Here is a 26,152-nt window from a genome sequence, read left to right as displayed (position 1 = left end):
CGGCCATCACCTGCAGCGCTCACCTGCAGCCACCACGAGTGAGTGCCCCTTCCCAGCCTCTTCTAGAAAGCCAGGATGACTCAGCCATTAATGAGAGGAAGCTGGGAGAAGGACATGGCAGATCATCACCCTGCCCTACCAGGGTCCTACGAGGGGGTTTTCTACATATAGTACCTCAGTACTCCAACAAATGCTCCCCAGCTCTTGCCAGCTCTCTGCAAACTCAACATATTTCTCCTCCAGCGCTAGCTCCCCCATTCCCCATGGAACAGGTCTCCTATCAGCACTGCAGCACCATGCCATGGGCATTGTGCCCTTGCCTCGTGGCAAGCCGTGCTTGCCCCTGGGACACCTTGGGGTCCTCTAGCCAACAGCAACCCCGGGAGAATTGCTGGGGGAGGGGCACCCCTCAGCATTTCTGCCTTGGGGATGGTTTATTCCTAGAGTTAATGCCTGTCAGGGCATGACCTAGATTGATTTTGAGGAAGTCACGGCCACATGGGGCTGAGGGCCTCAGTAACCCACTGTCCCCAGTGACCAGCGTGGTCTGTTTGAAGAACTTGGCCATGTGAGGAATGCTCCATCACTCATTTTAGATCCAGACATTCCTTCATCCCACTTCCTCTGAGGCAGGCAGGTTGTCCTGGCTCAACAGGAAATATCACCTGAAGACATGATCCACTTTGTATCCCATGGGGGTGAGAGCATGGAAAACAAGCTAGCACACTGCAGAGGAAAGTGTGCGGGGGAAATGCTTCTAGTCTGAAGCTCATCTGGGCTTGTCCAGGTGCTTCAATAGCATGATGAATCTTCTGTTCCTGGCTCATTTCAACCCACTAGATTTTAAAGACCTGTCTGCCCACCTTGGTCATATCCTGCATGTGCTTCCAGGTGTCCTTGGTCCTAGAAGAGGGGAAGCATGGAGATTAGCTCAATTTCCACCAGCTCCTAAACCTCTTCTTGGGGGGGGTGGGTGTGTGATTCTCACTATAGAGTAGGCAATACTCTAACATCTAACATTTGTACAAAATAGCCTTGCTGGTGTGTATTTTTTCATTACGTTATCTTTTATATCAAAGAAACTTCAATCACAAGAGAATCAGATCCTCAGCTCATGTGCCCTGACTTACCTCCTGTAAAGCTGATGGAAAATTCCCAGCTTATTCTGGGGTCTATATGCCTTCACTGAAAGATTGCCAGAATTACTTCCAGCCCAGCTGTTACACTCATGCTCCAAACCTCTTCCTTCCTTCCCTCCTTCCTTTTTAAGGAAAGGTGACCCCTAGCACCAGCACAGACTTCCAGGGCTGTGGGTGGAGGAAGGAGACTATCACCATCAGGCAGGTGCTGAGTGCTTGTTCCTGGTCAAGGGACATGGTTGTGGCTGCATGTCTCTCTCCATCCACACTGCAGTGGGGTCCAGCCTTGTGACACACTCTCCTAATTTCTGCCCTTCCCCTCACCTGGACATCTTACACTACCCCAGCTCCTTTGTTCTTGGTATTGGGAATGGTGTCTGGATGCTTCCTCTGAGTGATGTGGGAATCTTGCTGCCCTGGCTTAGGAAGGACAAGTAAGAATCTTGCATCCTTTGCCTTGGTATGGCTGAGGGGGGAGTCTATCTCACAGCACTTTTACTGTCGTCAGGTTAGAGGCTGACACTAATCACAGTCATTAGAAAGCAAGCTCTTCTTGAGGGCACGTTGTGCCGAGAGATGGATTCATCACTCTTCCAGCCTATCTGACTCTTCTCATTGAGTAGGGAAGCTCTCAGTAGAATCCCAGGCAGTGAAACAAATCCCACCTTTGGTGTATGCTTGAGCCTGTGTCACTCATACACACAGCCTCATGCTGTGCAGGTGATCAGGTAGTGATCTTCACTACAGAGCTTGTTAACAGTGTTTACGCTTTTACATTCGCATTTGATTTTGATTTTAAGAAAAAAGACCATCAAACTTTGGAAGAGGTATGGAAACAGGTGGGTTTTCCATCTCCATGCTCCAGCTAGGTAGAGGTGTGGGACAGGAGCTGCAAAGGAGCCATGCTTGATGGGGCAAGAAGACAAGGTGTGCCTCTCACCTTCCCCTCGCCCTGACCAAGATTCTTCCACCTTCCTGGAAATAAGACAGGAACCTCAGTGTAGCGCTGGGTTTAATCTGACAAGCCCTGCAGAGAAGCTAGCTAATGAGCCATACTGTAGGGCCACACTAACCAAGCTATGATGCTCAAGGGCCTTAGCCAGCATCTCCACCCAGCTCTGTTGTGTCCTGAGGGCCCATCCACATCCAGCTTGGGTCTCCGGCTCTGCCCAGTGCCAGACCAGACAGAGCAGCCTGCTGGTGTTTTGTGCTCTCTGCTGGGTTTTGGCTCTCAGGGGGATGGTGGCTTCAAACCAGTAATACTGTTCACACCATATTTTGCTCCAAGAGGTGGGGTTGGCTGTAAAACAGATTGGCAGGGTGGCCACACTGAGGGTTATGCCCTACTACCCTTGCTGTCTGGGAGCCTTCGGGTCTCCTTTCCTCCAAACCAGTAGCTCCCTGGTTCGGATTGTCTTTCTGCTTCAGCATTTGTTAGCCAAAGGTGCAGCTCACCCAATGATCTGCTGATGCTTTCAAAGCACTGTGTGTTATCCAGCAAAGATTAGATATGAAAAAATGAGTGGTTTGAACTGAGACCCACGGCAAGATTTATGAATCTGTCTGACTGCAGTTTAATAGTAGTAGCTGATGCAGACATACCCTGCTGTCATGGGGCCCTACTTACCCTCACTTTTAGCTGTCTTCCTCCCTCCTGCTTTCCACAGAAGGAAAACCAGCTGGTTTATCTTTAGCTTGAGCTCTCCTTATCACTCAGCTGCCTTCACTTGTTCTGGTTACACAAAGTAACACCATGCCAGCAGTCATCTTTGGCTCCAGTGGCGAAGTCTGAGTTAAATTGGAGATGTTGCAAGCCATGGATGGTGTTATGTGTTGATCTTGAAAGGGGACTTGGCTGTAACTCATGCTGTTTTGCCAGAGAGAGGGTGTATTAATGGAATAAAACACCCATGCCCAGCTGGCAGAACAGGATATAAGGCTGAGGCAGAAGGATGTAAGATGAATGATAGCAAGGTTGCTTCATCCAGCATCCTCTTTCCTATTCCTGGCTACTTTCTTTCCCCATGCTTTCACCAGAAGGGTAAAGCAGGACAAGCAGGGATGTAGGTGTGCACTGAACAAGGCAGCACAACTGCGCTGCCTCTTTCTTCTGGTGGGATGAGGTGGCATCAGCCAAACACACCTGGAGGACACTATGGATACAGCTATTTTCTTTCCCACTTCTGAGAGTCACTGACTTCAGAATGTCAGATCTGTGGTGAATAACCAAACATCACCCCAGGCCCACAATCTGCTCTTACATGGGCTCTGTCCAGCAGCAAGTACACTCACAGAGCAGCCTTTATGGTTTGTTTTGCCCAGTATTGAGGCAACTGAGTCCTCATCCACGTTATTCTCATCCCCTGAATCGTAAGGGAATATAGATGACCATTTGCCTGGATCCCCCATGCAGTAGGAGCCTCACAGACCCATAGTATCCTGTTACCACATTGCTTTGTTGACACTCCCTCATGCATAATGTGCCTGTGATTACTTGCTAGAGGCGAGAAGCAGAGGCCACTCCTCTCCTATGCTCTTTAAATAGTTAAATGCATTGGTCAGCTGGGAGCAAGCCTGACAGCTAAAAGAGGTGCTGCTCCCAGGACAGAGCCAGATCTGAATGTAAGTAAGCTCTTTGATAGGTACAACCTTTCATAGCTGTTGTTATGGTGCCTGGGTTGTCTGCGACTTCTTGATCGTAGTGATAAGTAGGTACTGGTTTAAATTTTCATTTCAATTTTTCCTTTATTTTGGATATATTTAGTGGATCTTTTTTTCCTGAATTGCTGTTCTCTGAAAATCAGCTCTGTTTAACACTTAAGATACTGGTCCTTTCTTTAAAAAAATAAATAGCTAGATATGGCATTATACATTTAGCTCTGTGGGTTTTTTTCTGTTTTAGTGTGTATTTGTGTGCGTTGGGAGGGGAGAAGTCTATGCACACAAATCTGTGTGCATGGGTTTATGACTACTCACGAGACAGATGATGGTGATGCCTATCTCTAATTGATGTGTGTGAGACACACTCTTGAACATACAGAGAAAATGGTCAAAATGGAAAAACAGTCCTTAGGTTGTGGAAAAGCACTGGAAAGAGGAGCTGGTAGAAAGGAGATGAGTCCCATCATGGAAAAAGAGGCTGATTTCTAACCTGTGTATCCAATATGATGATGGGGAAAAAGCAGCAATACAGATGCATTGAAGCCTGGGGGAGTACTGATGTGGCATCCCAGTATCTTTCCAGCACTGTCTGTGTCTGGGTGAGTGTCGGGGTGTGAATATACATATACACAGACAGATGACATACAGACTTATTTGTACAAAACCATCTGAAGCCTGTTTTCTTTCTCAGAGGGGCCTGGTGTGGTACAACTGCAGTTGCTAATCCTTCCCCTAGTTACCGCTAAAGGCAAATGCTACTCTAGACTTCTTTCTCATTTTGAGGTTCATACTCAGGTTCTGCCTTCCCGTAGTGTTGCACAACCTGCCTGTTAAAAATGCCCAATGTCCTGTGTGCCTGGCCTAAGGAAAATTAGGCGTCTGTTTAAGTTAACGGGCAATACTGTGGCCTTTCGGCTCATTATGCCATTTGCCTCAAGCCTCTCATTATTGTTTTCTGGAGATTGGTCCCTGACGAGCTGGTTTTCTGCTGTATTTTGTGTGGGAGGGAAAAACTGTTAGAAAAGCATAAATGCATATTCCCCCCCCCCCAAAAAAATGTTTTCTGTCTGGACAGGATGCTCATGCAGTGAAGTGGCTCAGCGATACCCACACTGGCAGATATTTTGAATGCCAGCTCAACATATAACCAGTTTCACTCTTTTCAGAGCAGAAATTCCTTAGAACACAGTGTCTGAGGAACTGCATGTCAAAACACTGTACTTTTGTATTCAATTTAACAACTTGTTCACATAACTAAAGGACCAGTCCCACTCCAGTGGCGGCAGGAGTCGGGCAACCCATGCCAAGAGATTCCAAATGGCAACGTGGAGCTGCAGCTCCCTACTGGATATCATCTTCCTGAACATTAGAGGGACAGCCCATCTAGCCACTGTCCTGTCTCCAGGGCTCTGCAGAAGAGCTTGAGGTGACCCATAAAGCAATATAATGCCCCTCAACAAAACGCAGACAGTGGTAGGCACTGGGAGTAATATACATGGATAAGAGCGATTGAAGCTTAGTCTCACTTTTACAGGATAGAAAATGAGTATAGCTGTGGCAAATGAGTACAAGATAGTTTAGGGAAGTATAGAGGGTGGGTTGTTTGGGTTTTTTTTCAGCGGGATTGTGGAAAGTTAGGAAATTCATCTATCAAGAAGAGTTCTGGTATATTTCTGAACTTTGGTCCTCTGCAATGTGGGTAGCTTATCATGGCATTAGCCAAAAAACCCAGGGCAGCCAGTTCAGCAGAACAGGCTGGAGAAGGCAGAGAAGGGAAATGTGGGTTTGGGAAGCAACAGAGAAAATCTTGTTATCAGAAAGTCAATTCACTTTCAGTTAATATTTCTCAGGATAAAACTATCACCTAGTTTTCAGCCAAGGTATAAATCACTTTTTTTCACATTGTGCCCTCTGAAAATGGGAACGCCAAGACAAATTTCACTTCTGCAAAGTGCTGTGATTATGGATTTCTCCGGCAGCCAAAGTAGATGTAGTCAGATTGACCTTGGGCAGAGTAGAGAAGATGTAAGTGCATGTTTACTTCTATCTGGCTTAGAATCTGGAAGGAATCTTGCTTTTCCATTTTTCTGTATAGACCAAAACATCCTGGTTAGCTAAAGGCCGTACTCTACCTGAACTGTGTGGTCCCACACACCCACTGTTGCTGCAATTCATTATATTCCCCCAGGTACAGCTCCAGCTCCCATCCTGCAGTTGTAAATCTCTGCACACCTCTGTGAATGGGTCCCATGTAAGCTCTGCACTTAACCCACACAGCTCCCATCGTGGTTATTTGGCCATTAATAGATTCCAGGCAGACCAGTCACAACCCAGCCAGCAGAGTAAACACATTCATTAAAAGGTAATCGTTGCAAGAAGGAGGAAACCTAACCAGGAATAGACAACCTTAATCATCCAGGATGTTCAGGCAATTTCAGACACCCAATCAGCACTTCAGTGGTCTGGGGATGGGCTTATTTGAGCTGGACCAGAGAGGAAATGCCTGACTTCCCTGAGTCAGGAGTAGTGAACATCCCAGTGTGAGGCACAAGGAGAGAAGACATAACATCTCTTGCCATCAGTGCTTGCAAGCAGGATGAGAAAGGGAAGGAGGCTGCCTGCCAGGGATGCCAGCTGCCCAGACCTGGGGTTCAGGTCACTATCTTCTTCAAGGGTAACCCTCATTTTAACACTGCCGAACGTCTTTGGAGTGACTGTCATGCAGAGCTGCCCTGAGGGAGCTTTCCCTAGTCCCCATCAGAAATTTTTCAGAGCTTTTTATTCTGTTACTCTTATTTAGCTCTTTAAATGGTCTCTTCTATGAGATTTAAGGGAGTGGTCAAATCTGCAGGTCCTGTAAACCACCAGGGCTCTTGCTGCAATACATGGGGTGCAGACTCAATTCGTACAGACTCTTTGCAACATCAGAGCTACACAGGTTTATCAGTGCTGGCTGAAAAGCAAGGAAAACTGCAACAAGGAAAGTGAATGACTTTAAATCAGCAGAAGTTGCAGATTTGGAATGAAACTCTTGGCTGCTTTTTACAACTGGGCAGGACCAGATTTATACAAAGGTTTTCTAAGATTATCAGATGCTTCCCAAAGAAAGGGGTTTCAGAGAGCCCAAAGTTATACATAGATTTACATCAAAATTGGAAAATCGCTGTTGCCAAAAGAAAAAGTTTATTTTTTGGATGTGGGATTGGGAGATGGAGTCAAAAAATTTTTATCTTGGGATTTTTCAGAATGGAAAGATTTCATGGTTTACTTAGAGGCAATGATTGAAGCTCTTCTTGTGCTAAAAATGACTTAAAAAAAACTCATTAAAAAAAAAAGACAACCTCAAGAAACATAATTTGGCAGAAAATAATTTCTCAAGTTTCCTTCTCAACAAGATAACAAACTTGCATCGGTTTGGATTCGTTTAGTTCCTTTCCACAGCTCTTTTTCAAGTCAGCAGGTTTTACTGTGGATGATTTAGCTCCATTCAGGAGCCAGAGCTATAACAGCAGTACTGTTCTCTCTCACCTTTGTGGTGTTACTGTTTGAATTATACCGGTACCTTAGAACGAATCATCTTATTTCCACTGAGATACTCATTGGAATTGGCAGTGTTATTACCATGTCCTGATTTTGACAGTACATCACCAGCAAAACAGTCTCAGGGAGTAGTATGTGCCTGTGCATGTACATACATCTTTCATGCAGAAAGCTGTTTCTTTGAATTCTTGTGCTAACTTGCCACTGACTTTCACCATGGCTCTCTGCATGCAAGACAAGCAGCTAAAGGATATAGCCAAGTGCAGATAGCTACACAGCAGAGGAGAGGAAACGGTGTGCGGGACCTGAGTAGAAGGTACAGGTGTGCATTAACCTGCTAAGTTGGTTCTTTTGTTTTGCTTAGCTCTTGCAGCCAGAGTGAAAGCTTAAGATGGCTTTCAGCAACCACACGAACGGCAGTTCGGTCATGCCGAATTTACTCCACATGTTTGTAGAACAAAAGAAGACTCTTCGGTTCAATAATTTCAGCAACCCAGCCTTGGAGATGCAAGAGGAGTTAATGGCCTCATTCTATATCCTCATAATCATTGGGTTTTTCGGCTTTCTTCTCTTTGTCATGATGCTCAGCAATATTGTTTCCAGCAAGCCTGAAAACTACATGGACTATCTCTATTCTGGGAAGTTTAACCCTCAGAAAAGCCAGGTGAAGCTTCCAGGAAAGGACAGCAAAGACACTTTCATTATTATCAACAGTGCTGCCTTACTGGAGCTGCAAAGGCAGGATGGCAAGAACAACCCTGGGTCTGAGCTTCCAAGCACAGATGCAGCCCTGAAAAATGTATGAAAATGTCTTCTTTTTATTAACTTTCCGTTGTGTGTACAGAGCCTAAACATGGATATTTTTTGTTCATGAAATCAAGAAACTGAGGAGCTGTGCCAGGACAAACACCAACCGGTCTTGCGCAAGCTTCCCACGTGCAGCTGCGAAGGTACCCGAGTACAACCTGTGTTATTACAGCCCCAGGCTGTTGGAGAAGAAGCTGGAAATCAAGTCCTTGATGGCCCAGCTCTTTCATGGCTGTTTCTATCATCTGTTTTTATGGCTTGTCTCTCAGGACAATGGAAGGCCTTCCTTTGCATGCTGCTGCTTCGAGCAGGGCCAGTACATTTCCAGCTGGGGCACTGTTGGTGTGTCTGTTTGCTGTTATTACTCATTCACTTATTTATCTGGTGGGTCAGAGCAGCCAGTTTGGCCATGGGGTGCACCCTCACCACCACAGCAGGCACCTGGAGGTGGAGGCAAGCTGACCCATGTCTGATCTTTATGGAAGGAGGGTTATTCCAAGGGTTTGGAAGCATGTGTCGAACTTGTCTACTTGCTTGGCAGGCTCTGTCTGCAAAGGGTTTTTGACAGTGGTCATGCATTTCTCAGCAGCTCTCTCCCTGCATGCCAGCCCTATACTAAATAAACCCTAAGACACTGAGGAGGACCAAGAAGTCCTGATGTTTCTCCAGAGTCCCTCCCCAAGCCCACATGGACAGCACTGGGGCTGACAAACCACAGCTGTAGCCCTCAGGGTTGTGCTACCATTGTCTCAAATAGCCCCCAAGAAATTCCTTCAGTGTTTAGTGCTAAGCCGCTCATACTGAGATTCCCCTGAGTCTGCAGCCCTTGCTTCATCCTCAGGGGGTAGACAGTAAGCAGAGGAGTGCCATGATGGTTTTAGGATGTCTTCTTTAGGCCAGCAAGACATAAGAAAGGGGGAGTTTGTCCACCACATCACACACTTGGAGGTGTTCAGTCCATGTCCTGTGGAGCCCTGACATACAGGGGTCCAGGGCAGGCAGCTGTGGAGAGGCAAATGCTGGCAGCAACCTTCAGCTTCTGATTTTTGGTCCACACATTCATTGGAAAAAGGTCTGGAGTCTGCAAATCAAAATGACTGGAGACTGGTGGTGCAGGTACTCCAAGAACTTTAGGGCATTTCGTTACAGAAGCAAAAATCCCATAAAACTGTGTGTCTGTGGGGTGGGTGTTGCTGGTTCCACTCAGCCTCCTTGATGTAGCTTTGTGTGTTTGCTTTTTGCTACTGACAGGAAAAGAAATCTTAACTATTTTGTAACCTAGGAAACATTATTTCCTAACATTTCTTAAGCAGGTTTTTACTCTCTCTGTAGCTTCACATTTTGCTACTGTGATTTTGCTCTCTTTTTTTTCTTTTTAATGTGTCTATCTTCATCTGCCACGATATAGTGTTATTATTATGGGGTTTTGCCACTGTTTGGGCCAAGCCAACTGCCTGGAAATGATTTACTACATGTGGGCCATTTCCTTATAGGGAGTTTCCAGAGCCTGATCTTGTAAGACATGTTCCAAGGCTGATAATTCCAGCTGATAGCCAAGATGAAATCCACACCGCTCTCTTGGCTTTCCACACTTCTTTGAATTCCAGAGATTCGGCTTTCCAACACAGACATCTCCTTTTTTGGACAGGTGCATATTCCTCAGACACTGTCTCCAGCAGAAGCCAGTTAAGCAGTTGAGTTAGTTTTGGACCCCATTGCCTTTGGCTTCATTACCATGTCTGGTTTAACAACTGCTTGGTTTGAGCCAGGATCTGCTATTTATGCTCACTGCTTTTGACTGCACTCAGTAGCCATGCTCCAATTACAGCAGCTCAGCTATTCAGACCTGAAAAATGAGAGGTGCTTTGAAAGCACAAAAAACACATTTGCAGTTCTAGGTTTGTTCCTTCTACCTATGTGGAAGTGTTCCGAGAAGGTAGCAAGTATCCCTGTCCATTTTGGAGAAGGATCCATTTCTGCCTGGTGCCGGCACCGAGAGGAGACTTCATCATGGCTTCTAGCAGTAGTGACAGTTTCTCCTGTCTATCAGTCCTCCAGTTTATCAACTTTTCCAACCATGCAACAGTGCCAAGAAACCTATGGCTGTGATGCCACCAACGGGAAGGCTGATTAGGTCAACCCTGGCATAGTCCCTAATGCTGGAATACAAATTTCACCATTCCTCACGAGGTGTCGTGCTGGTCCTTGTGGGAAACCACCAGCAGTTGTTCTAGCTCTGTTCTGAGGAGTTTAGGGCTCTCACTTTAGGTAGGGGCTTCATTTATTTTCTGAAGTTTTCATCTTTTTTCTGTTTCCATCCTGAGGCCACCTTTGATTTTTGGCACCTGCTTCTCTTATTGGTTCCCCACAAGGGGCTAAGAGCTAAAATTATACACTTTTTGAAAGTCTCATTATTTGACACCAGTAATGCTACCCTGACATGGGACTGACTTTAGGTAGTGTTCAGGACTTCATCAGACAAATAGGAGGGAAAACGGATTATTTAAATTGGATATGGTATTTGTTAGAAAAAGAATCCTAATTTTTTTCACTCCATATAAGACTAGAAGAGAACCAAATTCCCTGTAGAATAAAGTGTTGGGTTTGGAAAAAAAAAAAAAAGAAAAAAAACCCCTAACTTACAAAACATTTTATTTGGGTAAAAATAAAATGTTGAATTTCAAAGTTAGCAACTTCATTTTAGTTGCTGCATGCAAGATAATACAGCAGTAAAATCATCCACTGTTTGCCTAACATCATGCCTGCTGTTTATGTGTATTTCATTATGTTCTGTATTTCATTATCTTTTTATTTGGCATTTTAAAATAAAGGGTTTGTGCTGATTTTTAGCTTGTGTATAGAATGTGGTGACTCGTAACCTAATCACATAATTACTACTGAAATGGGTAATTAGTATGTAACTGATAATTTGTAGCCTAATTGCTACATTAATAGGGACTTTGTTCGTGGGTAATTGGTAAATCTGTTATTTAGCTCAGTGGCACAATAGAATTTGGTGAAGCATCAAAAAAGTGCATTGGAGGGAGGAGAGGTGTGTGTGTGTGTCACTGTTCAGTCCCAACTTTTGTACCCAGGCAGTGATGGAGGATAAGGCAAGGGCCAGGCTTCCCACCTCCTTCCCAGGGGGAGCAGGAGGCTGCTGACCCTGCTGAGTGCTGATGCCCAGACTCCCAACATTCAGGGCACTGCCTTACTGCCAGAGGCAGGTCTTGATGGCAGGGCAGCAGGGCGAGAGCAGGAGACTCCAGTGCAGTGTCTGAAGGATAAGAGCAATCACAAGTGCCCTTTCCCAAATCCCAAATACACTCTGGCTGTGCCAATGATTTTGCACTGTTTGGCCTTGCTAGGGAATGGCAGAAGTTTAAAACTGCAAAAGAAGGAAAAGACCCTCACCCCAGGTGCTCACTGAGTAGACATGTAGACCCAGAGTGGAAGGGAAAACAGGCAAAAAGTACCTCAGCAGACTAAAGGTAGCACGGGATATAAAATATGTATTCTGGGGTCTTGGTCTAGTGCTTTATGTCTGCTGCCAAGTTCTTTAAATGATGGTGAGATGCTGGGACCATGAAAAATGGTTTTCAAAGCAGGTTAACAGGTGGGTTTATGTCATATAAGTATATGAATGAGACAAATGAGAACCCACTTCTTAAATAGTTACTTCAAAAAAGACATGAAAGTAGTCCATCCCTCCCATGTCACTAATATCAGCTGCATTATCATTGGTATTTCCATAACCAGTTAGGCTTAAACCAATTCATGGGGGCTGAAGAAGCCAGGGCCAGCCAAAGACACAGGCACAGCGATGCCACCTGACAAAAGAGCATCACCACATCCTTCCGGGATAGAACCACAACACAGTGACACAAACCTTGCCCATGCCTAAGGCCTCACAGGTAGAAAAGCTGGTTTGCACCTCCCTTGCCAAGTCCCTTCATTGGCACATGAAATTACAGACAAGCACTCAGCCTACACAGCAGGCTCTGTCACTCAGCATTTGCCCTGATGCTGCAAAACCACAAAAGCCTGGAGTGACAGAGCAATGGTTTGCTATAGGGAGTCCAAACTGAGGAACATCAAGCCTAATCTTCCCGAGCAGCCCCGGTGGTACCTGCATGTGTGGTCCAGTTCAGAAGAGGACTGTGCTTTTGACCACTTCTGGTGTGTTTCAGATTGCCTCATGAAGTAGTCTCAGAGCACACAGATAAACTGGGCACTAGGATCTGGCTATCAGCCTGCATTGACAGCAGCACAAAGCTGTTGCCTGGTGCTGGTGACAGGGTTAGATCTCAGAGAAACAGGACAGACAGTGTTAGAGCTCTCCTTAGCCAGCCATGGCCAGGAGGTCTCAGGGACAAGAGGGAGGAGAGGATGGGGAAGCCCTACTCCACTTTCATATCTGGGCACACTGCTTGGATGCTACCACAGTTGCTTCCTTGACTTGCCTCCTGTTGATGTCTATTCACATTCAGATGTCCATTCACATTCATATATCTATTCACATTCAGAAGGATGCTACCACAGTTGCTCCCCTGACTTGCTTCTTACTGGTGTCCATTCACATTCAGAAGGTAGCTAGAAAGCAAGAGTAACAAAAGCAAGGTGTCCTTTTTGTGTCTGTCTCAAGGATGGCATGCTCCAACTCATGCATAATTAAGTAAATCCTCTTTGGGAGGAGACAAGGAAATGACACCTTCAATTTAGGTAACAGGGAATATGATTTGTGGTTCCAGTGGGTGTCACAGGCACCAAGAAGAATTAGGGAATAAGAGTTCTTTACAGGTAGTTCTTTTGACACTTTACATCCAGTTCTTGAAAAGTGAGGTCCGTAAATCCACATTCTGGGGGACCTCAGGCCCTAATTAGGCCTCTAAACATGTGCTTTTCAGAACTAATAACCCAATAACTCCAGTACGACTACTCATGTCAGATTATTGTCCTGGTATACATCTATTAAGGACAAAAACTAACAGTAAAAGAGAAAAGTGTATCACCCAATACAGATGAGTCAATATTATTTTATTTTGTATTCTCATGTGAATATGTACTACATATTTTTCCTCATATGTGTGCAGTCCAAATCTGCCATCGTTATGCATCTGGCTAACAAACCACATAGGCTTCTTTCTGGGGATAAACACTTCTTCTTATATTAAATTTTAGACTTCTGTTCTCCATGTGATGCTGCTAACATAATGTGCCCCACCACTCATCTGCCTCAGCAAGGAGAGAGAGCATCCAGACAGCTGAGCTAGACCCCACTGGCCATGTCCATCTTCAGACATTTTTTGATTCACAGTTTCACACTGCATTGGAAAGAAGGAAGCCTGTTCCAGAGGCAATGATGTGGGCTGTCGGGTATCTCAGTTTCAGAGGTGGGCAAGGAAATGCGTGCCATCAACAGAGACTGACACATTTGTGTTGCTCAGCCCCATCTAGAAGGCTGACAATGCTACCAGCTTTCACTCCCAGCCTCATAGGTACAGCTAAGTGTAAGCAATTCAAGTCTTGTACTGACAGGATTGGTCCCGCAGTAAAATTCTGTATATGCATCTCCATGCAGAAGGAGGGACAGGTAAGAAATCAGATGGGTCAAAATAGTCTTCACTTTCTGCTGCTTCATAAACTTCCCCAGATGGACACTTGCTGCTCTCAGTGTGCCTGCACACACACTTGTACGCATCTTCCCCTGGCTCTTCCATCTCCACAGGCTGGCTGCAGCCCTGACTGTGCCACATGCTTCTGTATCCCTGTGCAACTTGCCATGGCAGCAGGGTGGTACCTGTCCACCCTCTGCTCTGACGTTCACTTCAGCCTGTGTGTTCACACAATGCCACACGACCAGTTCTCTTTTACCCTCATAATCTCCTCCATTTCTCTGAAGGTGCTGCTCACCCTTAGACAGGGTGATGGTGTCAGGCACAACGCAGGTCCTTCAGAGGTTCATAGCTAGGGCCAGCACAAAACGGAGAATTGGGAGAACAAAGTGGGAACCTAAGAGGACTCCAGAAACAAATTACTCCTAAAGCACCCTGAAGCAACGTCTGAGGTATCACTTATTTCTTCTCTCTCCAAGGACTAGAGCTGGGTAGGCTGAGCATGGTGGACCTCGCACAGGTTGCTGTGCTGGCAGGTGCCAGGCACCATGCAGCACCTCACAATGCTGCTGAGATTAGGCCTGCCCATCAGAGAGGTGCGTATGGGGGTCCAGAAGTCCTCCTTCCCCAATAATAAGACACCTGGGATTCATCCCCCACCTCTGCCTGGGGGATTTCAAGGCCACATCCTCCACGAGGGCACACACTTACCAGGGAGGAGCAAATGATTTCTACCACTGGTCTCAAAGCTTAGGCTTTGTTTTCCAAGATACCTTTAAATCAGCCACCTGAAAGCCCCTGTGATGCTGCTGCAGGTTAGCTGTTACACTGTGGAATAGCACCGGGACAACGGGCACATTGTGACCTCTGCAAGCATCCTGCATGAGTCTTGAGACACCAGCATACAGGCATGCAGCGCTTCGCAAATCCGCTCCTCCGGCATATACTTCCCAGGGGCTGCTCTGATGCTGCTCAAAAGCAGCAGTGCCTGAAGTATTTAAGATCTCTGAGGACGCTGCAGTTCAATGGCTTCAACACTGGTTTTCTAGGGGAAACAGGTATTCCAGAGAGTCTTATAACAGGAGAAAAATCATCTGAGGAAGCCGACCTGCGTTGGCCGATATGGACACTTGTTCACACTGGCAGCTGCCAAGGGTGGGTGCTCTGGCAGTACAAACTTCTATTAAGAGGTGATCTGCCCACCCATCAGCAGAATGGGGCTTTTCAGGAGTTGTGTGAGTCTCTGACTACATCCCATGGAAAGTGTGTAATTGTGACGAGGGATAAAACACAGCTGAGGTGTGTGGGGGCAAAAGATGGCAAGGAGACGGAGATGGAAACCCTGCTGCCAGCCCTACCAGCAATCCACATAGTCAGCATTAAGTGTTGCCCTGAAGCTGCTAGAGCCAATGGCCATGAGCTTCTTGTGCCTGGTCTTCTTTGAAGTGGTTTATTATGAACAACAGGAATAACTTTTCTCTGAGGTCTATTGAGAGGACCCCCTCCTATAGGTGTATCCTCCTGAGTGATTTGATTGTTAAAGGACTAGAGAACATGACCCCAGACAAATGGAACGCAGCGTTTAACAGAGTGAAGAGATGGGAGAACTACTGCCTTGGTACACTTTCTTAAATGGTTCTTCCTGCAGTCAGGCTTCAGATGTGTTTTGATTAGTGTTGAATGAGCTATCCTGCTCCAGCCCTGCCAACCTCTTTCCTTCAAAGAGTGTAAAAACCTAACAGACCACATGTCAATAGCACTAATAAAAGATTTAAATGCAGATGTTTCATTTTAGGAGTATTCCATGACTAGGTTGATATGTGCTATGTTTGGGCTGTGAAGGGACAGTTAATTTCCCTTATCAAAAAAATGGGCCAAAGCATGCCTCAGATCTAGTTTAGCCAGCCTTCTGCACAAATTCCTCTTTTATGGGAGTCATAAGACCACACCTCAGATGCAAATGCCCTCAATTTTGAGAAAGCCTGGGCTGCAAAGTCAATTCTGTAGGTCAAGCCTGTCTTTGATGCCAATGGGAGATCTGCTCCTGAGCAGGGAATATGCTGGACCATGACTGGCACCAGAATTCACAGCCTAAAGAAGTCTGAAGAATTTAATATGACTTTCCTATCGTATATGCATTAACATCTGATATCAGCTCAGTATTTCATTACACTGAGTACCTTGCTTGCAACAATGGCCTGCAAGAAACATTTCAGTGACAGGTAAAATATATTTTCCTAAAAGGGGAGTTCCTTTTGAAGCCTAACAGTTAGTAGTTGGTTCAGGCTTTAAAGCTTGAAGAGCTCAGTCCCTCAGGATAAAATATGGCACTCATCATTGGAGATTTTTTTTATCCATGACAGTGTTTACTGAGATGCAATGATTTCTCACGGATCTGAGTTCAAAACTTTAGTTATGAGCAATGAAAAGAAGTATTTCTTAACAGCAGTTTTTTCAAGTTCATTGAACAATTTGGTCTTTCGAAAGTGGATCCCAGTTTGCAATCTCTGTGTTGCTCATTACTGGGTATGGGTTTATTGTGTACTTCTAAGAGAACTAAGATCATAAAAAGTTATGATTCACAGTTTCACTAAAACATTTCAATACAGTGAGGCAAATCTGTGCAGTTTTTATTCCTGTGTGTGGAAACCAACAGAACAAGCATTGTGATGAGGAGTGGTAGAGAGATATCTAAAATAGGGAGTCTCGTCTACCTTCAGAAAAATCCACACATGTAACTCTCTAGAGCTGAGATGTAAATATGCAGAGAAAAATAATCATATTCACTTCATATTCATCAGCAAAGACATCTGCTCATTTTTCACAACTCTGGATGCAGCAGAGAATGGAAAATTAGTTGCTTCAAATGCACGGGGGAAAGAAGAAAGGGGAAAGGGGGGAGACTCTGTTTTTATTGTTCTGACACCATGAGCCTGAAGAGAATTTCACATTGGCTTGAAGCAGCAATTGGTTGACTAAATATCAATGAATATGAAGTGGTATGAAATCAGCATGAGGAAAGAAACAGGCCCGGTGCCTCTTTACCACCAGGTAGGTAGTAATTGCACTGTAGCTTGGTTTTCTTAAGAAATAAATGATGCACACCCCATTTTCCCAATGACTGTTTACCTTCACCCCACGACACTGCACTATGCTAATTGTCAGTGTACTAATTGAAGTAACAGCGTGCTATAGTCAAAATCAGCACAAACCTGATGGCTTCATTGCTGTGTTCTGGATTCACATGAAGAAGAATGAGACCAAAGCTCAAGGGAGCATAGTCCCAGTCCCAGTAAGGCCTCACTGCAAGTCAGCCTTACCAGTCTCTGCTGTCATGGCTTACACAGCTGCAGATTCATAGCTGCATTGCAACACTTCTTCATTGGTAGGCTGTCTTCTGCCAACCCTAATTCACAGTGGAGTCCATGGGACCAGGTACAGAATCACCTGCTTTTCATCCATCTTAGCAATAAGGAAGTATCAAAAGGAAATTGTTTGTGTCGCAGGGATTTATCAGTCTTTTCTGGATTGTATTCTTGGGTAAAACAAGGATGAAGCCTCCATGAAGGTTTCATGGAAACAAGCATGAGGAAAGAGGAAGTGTTTGGTGCCACACCTCCTAGAGACAAAGGGGAAAGCATCCTTTTCCTGCAAAGGTATGGGAAAGCCTCACTAAACACCTTCACTCTTCCCAGCCTCCAAGTGGGAGGTTGGGGGCTGGTGAAACTTTTCTACCCAGCTCTAGTTTGGAAACCCCTAGGCACGATAAGGAGCCAAGTTCATCTGAAATCAAATGAACTTTGGTATTTTATAAAAAATCCTCTGAGATTAGTCCTCTTCTTTCTTCCTCCCTCCCCCTTTGCTGCTGCAAAGCGTAATTACAACCCATGTTTTCTATAAAACGCTGTAATCCTTTGCACCGAAGAAAAATATTGTGGCTCATACGGTTCTGACTCAACTGGTAATTTAGGATGACAAGCAATTCCTTTAACATATGACTAAACAAGCTAATAGGAGGATGTTACCAAATAGCATGCACCTTATTCAAGAGCACTTGAAATAACATGCATGAGTCTAATATCTTCTTGATAGGGTTTTAAGTACTTATTATTTTATCAGGTTTGCTCTTGTACACTTGACCACTGCAGGATGTCAAAGCAAATCTCTCTGTTCCTACTGGGGAACAAAGGACTCTCCCTGTGTGCCTGAAATACACCACCAGAATAAAATGATTAAAGTATTTTTGCATAAAAAGGAGAGGAAGATGCAAATGCATATGTTGATGAAGAAGCTATAACAGATGTCCCTCTGCTCCGAGCTAGCTGGAATGCAAATCACCTGAATTTTCATGATGTCTCATTGACTAATTACTTCTAAATGCTTTTCCGAGCCTCATCTTCATGGGAAAAAAGCATTTCTTTTCCTCCAGCTCATGAAGGAAGCCTGCACTGATTGGCTCAACGCATTTTTGTCCCTATTTTCAAGCCCTCTGTCCTAATAGCATGCTGCAGTCCAGGGTGTAGACAGGACAAATGCACTTGGGTCACAGAGGCCTAAGCCAGGGATATAATGATAGGACACAAGGTTTGAGCTTCTGTTGACTGAGCAGGCAGAGTGGGGCCTATTTTGTGCCATGCCTGAGTGGTGGGAGAAGGCTGGGTGGGTAGGTAGTGGAAAGGCAACCAAGACTGCTCAAAACCCAGCCTCTGTGAACTTGTTCCTTGATGTTTCCTTCTGCAGTGACTATGCAGAGGAGATATGGAGAGACTTGCACAGAGGAAAGAAGACAAAAGGGAATGATGTTCTATGTAGGAAATGCAAACTAAGAAAACTGTTTCTGAAAACAAATACATGTTAGGGCTATATTCATTTATATGACTTAAACAGCACTTAAGCGTCAGTGTCTGACATTTCCTGTTGGCTAGCTCTAAGCCTCCTCAAATCAATAAGAAACACTAAGACAGGAAATTAGCCTGAGTTTAAGCCAGAGGACTATGAGTCACAGTAAGTCCAAAGAGCCACAGGACTAGGAAAGTGCCACTGTTAGAAGCTGAGGCATTGGAGAGCAAACCCAACAAATATGATGAAGCCCAGGAAAAAAAAAGAGATTAATAAAGAAGGATAATCACTCATGCTGTGTATCTTTGTTTTCCAAGATACCTTTAAATCAGAAGAAACTATTTACATTCTCTGCTCTGTGACAGCCATCTCAAGAGCCTTTGGATAGACTGGAAACAGTCTTGCAGGCAGGCAGCCTTTGATGCTGGTACACACAGACATTTTCAATAACTCCCACATCAGATTCACAGAAGGAAAAATCCGTGCCATATGGAGATACACATGAATACATGCCTAATCACTTATTTGTGCCCAAACAAACTTTTTCTCTACAGGAACATATGAGGAGCCTGTTGCTACGGGGTAACTGTTCTGGCAACTACCCGGTATTTCTGTATTGCACTGGAGAAGGGCCAGCTGGTGCTCTGATTACTCCCAAGATTGGTACACACATATGCCAATCAAGGCCCATCTGAGTCTAGATTATATGCTGGGCTTGCTCCAGTAGCCAAACCAACCAGCTTCAAAAGGCAAAGCCAAACCGTGGACTGACATGGATTGTGCATAAATATCCAGCTACCTCCAAGTCCCCACAGTCACGTACAGCCAGCCTAGTCAAAATGGCTTTTGGCACATGTCCAAGGAGGGAAACTTAAACTCGGGTTTTAGAAATTCTGCCTGACCTGTCTCCACACGCTCATGTAGGTTGTGCATTTCTTTGCTTTCCACTTTATCAGGAGTGTGTCAGACACAAGACTGTCACAGGGTAGTCAACTCCTTCCTGTGAGGTCTATCAGCTTCTCATTAAATTTGACTCGAAGGCTGAGGTTAGTACACAGTTAATAAATAGGGAGATGGTGCAACAAGTTGATGCATCTTTGGAAGCTATTTCGCAAAGACTGTGAAGAACTGGTGAAGGCTGAAACACATGAGGTTTGTTTCAGCTTAGTCTATTGATTTCCCCCCTGACAGAGCTGGAAAGGGGGCTGCAGTGCTTCTGTTTGGCCAGAATCGAGGCCAAGGGGGTTGACAGTCAGCAGGTAGAAAGACATACTGATTGAGAGTCACAGGTTAGAGCTGGGATCAAAGAGAACATTGAAGGACTTTACCCGAGATGGAACATTAGCCATCTGGGCCTTTACTGAGAAGAGTAAGAAAAAAACAGTTGGAATTGCTGAACCCAAGAGAAAAAATGAGGAAGGAAATGTTGGAAACAGTTGTTTGCATGTTATGATCTTGAAAAGCTTAAAAGTATTTAGCTCCCTTACTTGCAGCACAGTGGCTTGAGAGCAATCTCTCCTGCCCTGGGGCACTGCTCAGAGAGCTCTGCTTTCCTCCAGCATCAGTGCTGTTGTGTTTCTGGTAAAAGTCTCATGGCCTTCAGACTAAAAGTGTTCAGTGGTAGTAAATCAAGCTGAGTTCATTTTAGCTAAAGTCTAAAATGGAGTATGCAAAAACACTCCTGTCAAATGCTTCTAGTTTTTCACTTTAAGGACCACAGATAACTCTCAGCCACTGAGCTACTTCAGGATGGAAAAGACCTATTCCAGCAGCCACTTAAGTAACCACAGCACCTAAGAGAGGGTTTTTTTTCCCCCTTAAACACCCAACAGCTTATTTCTTTATTACTAAACAAGGATTCTGGCCTTTGTTTAAAAACACATGGCCTTCATCTCACCAAAAGAAAGCCTAAAGGTGCGAACACCAGAAGTTTAAGAGCCAGTAATCCTTTTATTTTCTGTCTTCAGCAGTTGGCACTGATGACAGTGACAGCTTCTGGTAGTGAAAGACCTATGCAAGTGAGGCACTGTGCAAGGTTAAGCTGCCCATCTATACAACATGGATGCTCCTTTTGAAGAGTATTTTTATGCAACAGGGAAGAAGGAGGGACTCTGAAGTTCTGTAGGCACCAAAAGAGTGTTGTCTGGCTTGCCCTGTGGGATGGGAACATCTACTCGAGGATCCTGTGTATATCCCCTGCAATCTAACAAGCTGCACACCCATTGTGAGCACTTCAAGGCTCTTTATCTTTGCTGCCTTGCTCTCACTTGTAGAAGCACTCAGAAAGGTTCTGGAAGTTTAAAAGAAGAATCTATTTCTCTGTTCCTCTTCTAAACTTCCTCGGACTAATCACATAACCCTGCTTTCAGTAAGAAACCAGACTTCAAGGTCCCCAGCTGGTTTCTGAACGAGAAACTGAAACAAATGTGAGCTGCTGTCTCCCCCCAGCGTCAGCATATTTTCTTGTTCAAAGCCGCAACTGTGGCACACAGGATGCTCCTGCTATAACCTACCCAATGATAGCGTAGATCACAACTCTACCCTGGTATGTAAGATATTGGTTGAGGTCAGGAAAACTCTAGGATAATCAGCCGGCTCTGGGGGTTATCTATGCCGTCTCCCTACTCCAAAGTTAAGGACAAAAGCAGCCAGGCTGGACCAGATTTAAAGCCTTATACACACAAGGCAAGGTAGGGCCACCTCATTTTAATGCCAGTCTTGATTGCTTTGGGTGCTAAATGGTGCCCAATTGCTCTGATGCTAAATGACTTGCTTTAAGTGGAGCTTGTGTACCACTGATACTGCTTAAAGAGCAACTGTATTGAAGCAGAAAATACCCCTGCTTTCAGTTTAAAAAATAAAAAAAAAAAAGCACTATTATTTTGGTCTAGAAAAATCTGCTCTTGGTTGAGAGTCTATAAAAATCGACTGGGGCCAATATGCAAAGGCAACCAGTCACTGCCCGGAGCCAAGGCACTGCTTGCTTTTGAAGCTGGTGGAGACTACACAGGACTGATAATTTCCTGTTGGTTTGGGCTTGTGGCTTAGCTAAGTACCTTGGTGCATTTCGCTCAACAGCTGTTTAATGGAGGTGGTTAGCAGAGTCAGTTCTCACTGAACATGGAAGAGCCATTTAGTCAAATTACCATCCAATTTCACCCTTGCATAGATAGATGACTGCTGAGATGGTAGAGGGGAACTGCTGGTTTACAATGGCACTAAGAACTCCCTACCCTGGCAGTCCTGACGCTTCTGCAGGAAGGATTATTGCTGCATCCCTGGAATGGGTTTCTGCAATACTTATACTCCCCAGTCACCAAGGTGACTGCATGAACAGCAAGATTTAAAAAATCACTGCAGCTCCCAGTGAGTAACTCCACCACAGCAAGAGCTCTCTGAGCATCAGCCGTATCAGCTGCACACAAACCTAGTCAGGTAGTACTTGAGAGATGGACATCGCAGCAGCCTGTGCTGGTGTGACCACAGTAGGCACCTCATCCTGCAGTCACAGAGATTGGGCAGCAGCGAGCCATCCCAGAGGCTTACGATATCCTGGTGGTCCCCAAGGCTTCACCAAGGGCCCCCCACCTCTCCTCTTCCCTCCTCTCCCTGCTCCACTGTCAGATTTCAGCTTAACTTCCAGGAGACACAAGGATCTAGGAACTGCTTTATAATGGAAACATGAAGGGGAACATGAAGGGAGACGCACCTGTTGGCACTGACACACATGCCTAAGCCTTTACTTCTGCAAAAAAACCCTGCTCTGTTGATTAACCTACAAAGATGAAGTTAGTTTGTCCTCCATGCTAACATGGGACAGGACATGCAGGAATAGCTAGCAATATTAATGAAAATCCTTTCTGCTTCATAGGCCAAGTAGCAGAGAGCCATACAGGCTTCCAGATACTATGCACAGCAAAACAGTGTAATAAACCTCCTAGCATGAAATGTTGCCAAAAGTGATACCGGTTTGTGTTAATCTGAGGAACTCCTAGGTGCAGAAAGTAGTTTGAGAAAGACCTGAATGGAAAAGCCGCTCTCCTGGGTTTGTTCATCTGGGTTCAACAAAGGGTCCACAAGTCTCAGATTTACACTCTTGCAGGAAGCAGTTGCTCTAAAGAAGCTGCACAGAGCCCTCCCCATTCCCTTCTGTCTGTCCATGAACCGTGTACACACCCATGATGAATTCAGAGCGGTTTTCTCTTTAAAATCAGCCACCTGCTTGCAGCTAATCTTTAAAAACTGCCTGCCCTGCTGCTGTAACTGTATCATTTGAGTAAGCAGCAACCAAGCCATTACTTTTTTTAACAAAGGATTTTTTATTGCATAAATAGAGGCTTAGCTATTTCACTGTACATATAAAACTTGATATACAGTTTAAGTGAATGTTACTCTTGAGGGTTTTATTCCTTTGACACATCCTTCATCTACAGGAAGGCTTCGTTCTTCCAGGAAAGGAATCCAGTGCAAGCTGCCAAGTGTCAGAAAATCTACAGGGTGGAGAATCAGCAGTGAGAACAGGCATGATATACTGGCAGCACATGGGTTAAATCCTCCTGCTCACGTGTCACGCTGCAATCAGAGCTAATCACAGGCCTGAGGTGCTGACACCGGTGGACATTTTTAGGGTAGGAGAATTCACCCCTTCTTGCAAGCCCATTATAGAAAGACATGGCAGACAGCCCAAGAGATGGTAGAATTTAGGAAAGACTGGACCATTGCTGCGCAACGTGGGGTGACTGGGCAAGTAGGGCATTTACTGCAATATCAGGGATTCTTTAAAGCCAGTCATTCAAGGCCAATGTCACATGCTGGACACAGAGGTCTTGTGGGATAAGCTCGTTACCCTCGTGCAATCCCTTGGGCTATGGACTCTGCCAAAGAGAACTCCCAGGGACCCAATGCTGCATGCACAGCACGGTATGGTCTCCTCGTTATAGGTGGCAGGCTTGTTCACTTGCAGGGCAGCCCATCTCTCATTTGTTTAGCAACAAAACTCCATATAACTGACTCTGCAAAATCAGAAAGCAGTGTTCTCACAGCATTTTCCAGTGGCTAGTGAAACTGATACAAAATAAAAGTTAAAAATGGTAGAAGTCTGCCCAGAGAAAAGTCCTCAACCTGATGTAAACAGGAAACTGAAAAACACCTTTAGTTTTGTTGCTTATTCCTACATGTATGAACCACTTTGTTCCTATTGTCATTCCCAGGGCCCCATTTCTAGTCAAAATTTCCAATGTTGTAAAAAAATAAAAGTGAGAGGTTTCAAAACAAATTAGTAAACATTTCTAAAACTGAAATTCTCTTCAGATGTGAGGTGATGACCTCAACAGGGGAAAGTAAATTTTTTAGTTTAATAAAGAGTAACACTACATCAACCTCCCACTGAGCTTCCAAAGGGCAGGCAAGAATAGAATTCCCATTTTGCTGCAGAACAGAAAGATGTGAAACAAACCGATACAAAAAAATCACATACCAAACAAGTCAGAGAATATCATCTTAGCACTAGGCAGCACTCATGTTGCTAATGGACTTGATGCAGTAGGGCAATGATTGCTTAAACGTTGAAAACAGAGGGAAGGACTTTAGCATATGTAAAATGAAAACCCCAAACTAGGAAATTTTATAATAATCACTTCGCTTTTTTATGCAGAAAGGTGTCCACTTTTCTCAGTGAATTATATATGGTGGATGTTACACAGCATACTCTGTAGCATTTCTGATACCTTGGGAAGTTCCATGGCATAAGACTTGGCCCTTTCAGCTGAACTCTCTATAACCTATCATGTATTTAACTAATATGGAGTGGCAGATTCTTTTCTATCTTAAGTATGTGTCTTAAGCCAAGAGGTCTTACTGTATCATTCCATCTGGCATGCCTCACATGCATTTTTTGCCCAATTTAACCATCTCTAAACATCAGGACTTCCTGTGCAATTGGTTGGGTGGAGATAAAGAGCAGAGAAGGAATACTGTGCTAAGATCTCTTAAACCATGAACCATGACTGCCAAGAATTCTGGTGGGAACTGCAATTCCTACAAAGAATGGGCACGATACAGGTGTGCAAATACACCGAAACATCACAGGAGACAAACTTTATAAGAACTCAGATGACGGTGATAGTTCTAATCGCATGATCCAAATGCATTCAAGTCAAAACGTAATGGGATTAACGTGTCAATGCCATTATCGAACACCAAGGTATCAAACAAATTCTATACCTGAAAGACTCTTCAGTCATCCTTCTTCTCTGCTTCTGCTTTCAATTTCTCTTCATGTTGCCTCTTCAGTTTTTCTTCAAGTTTTTTGCTCTGGTACATTTTTACTCCAGCAAATGCCAAGCAAAGAATCAATGTTTTAGCTGCCAAAATGTACATCAGCAATGGGAAATTTTCCAAAGCCTGAAATGCAAAATAACGTATTTAAGGCAGTTACTGGAACACTTGGACAATTGAAAATGAATCTATTGGGATGCTAGACAGCTTCCTACAGGAACAGCATTATTCAAAGCAATGGCAATGCTCCTCTGTTCATGCTTTTTTTCCTGCAGGAAACTTTAGGCAGATCAACGTCTAGGGCAAAAGGCGAAAACAAGTTCACTCAAGTTTATATACACAGCCCCTCTGAACTGGTCTTTGCTGCTTTTGCTTGCTTTACAGCAAACAGAATATTGGCACCATCTGGAGCTAAAAAGGGGGAATAATTGAGTATCTTAGGATAATTGTAGAAGTGGAAACACTTCTGAACAGTTCTCACATAATTACACATATGCACAGATCCATATGAGCTATCACCAAACACACTTCTGTGCTCCCAGAGATTTTAATCCATGGTAGTTTTGCAATTAACTTGACCAGATCTGGAAGGTATAGATAAATGCCTTTAAACTAGAAGAAAAGTAAAAAACCCACAGCCTCCTATCATTCAGTTTCAGGAGCTTTTAATGCCTGGAATCACCAAAATTGCACAACATATTTCAATGTTATAAAAGCACGCTACTGTAAGTGCACATGGAGTGGAAAGTAAAATGCAAATGGAACAATACCAATGGAACAGAATAACACTGAACTCAAAATACAAATATAATGAGTGGCACAGCCACTCAGTGAAAGATGTCAGTTCCAGTAGGATATTGAAGGCACATGAACTTCCCAGGCCACTGTTTCAAGCAGCCACTTGACCAGCAGGATTAGTCGTGCCTTTCAGTGGTGCACTGCAGGTTCACAGTGCCAGCTCCCTCTTAGCAAGCCTCCCAGTACGCCTCTGTACCCTTAGCAGGCTTCCCAGCACCTCATAAAGCTGTTGGGCCATTGTCAAATTACTGAATTTAGAAAAACCCTTGTATCCATACACCATTAGTGTGCTCCCTTAAAGGCCACAAATCAGGTGGGGTCTTTCATAACACCGATCTCTACAAGTTGCACATTACCTTTGACATCAGGACACTCCCCTCTAATTCTACAAAAACCCATCATCCTCTGTCAATCTCCCCACATTCTGTAAGTGGCAATCTCTTTTGAGCACAGTTCTGCAACACCAGAAAGATAAAG

General features: G+C 44.6%; 2 protein-coding genes across 7 annotated transcripts in view; one reads left to right on the top strand and one right to left on the bottom strand.

Annotated features, from left to right (window-relative positions):
- Window positions 1-174: 174 nt before the first annotated feature.
- SMIM11 (small integral membrane protein 11) overlaps window positions 175-26,152 on the bottom strand; it is a 31,970-nt gene continuing 5,992 nt past the window's right edge. For 4 of the 6 annotated variants that reach the window (XM_062622276.1, XM_062622279.1, XM_062622275.1 and 1 more), the window contains 2 exons: window positions 24,824-25,003; window positions 22,901-23,091 (listed from right to left, as the gene is read on the bottom strand). In XM_062622276.1, the coding sequence (XP_062478260.1) occupies window positions 24,836-25,003 (168 nt within the window). In that variant the 3' untranslated portion in view covers window positions 22,901-23,091; window positions 24,824-24,835. Of the gene's footprint in view, window positions 904-22,900; window positions 23,092-23,558; window positions 23,614-24,823; window positions 25,004-26,152 lie in introns of those variants that run through there. The other 2 variants (XR_009965541.1, XM_062622278.1) reach the window with 2 other exon arrangements.
- CUNH21orf140 (chromosome unknown C21orf140 homolog) lies at window positions 14,311-15,394 on the top strand. The gene is given in 2 exon segments (XM_062622341.1): window positions 14,311-15,186; window positions 15,189-15,394. Coding segments are annotated over 2 exon segments (720 nt in total). The 5' UTR covers window positions 14,311-14,672.

The sequence above is a fragment of the Pezoporus occidentalis genome, unplaced genomic scaffold (genome assembly GCF_034315485.1).
Source record: "Pezoporus occidentalis ecotype Australia unplaced genomic scaffold, CSIRO_AGI_Poc_V1 ctg24, whole genome shotgun sequence".
In the NCBI taxonomy this organism is placed as follows: Eukaryota; Metazoa; Chordata; class Aves; order Psittaciformes; family Psittacidae; genus Pezoporus; species Pezoporus occidentalis.
The sequence above is the reverse complement of the archived record's forward strand: the minus strand, read 5'-3'. Positions and strand labels throughout refer to the sequence as shown.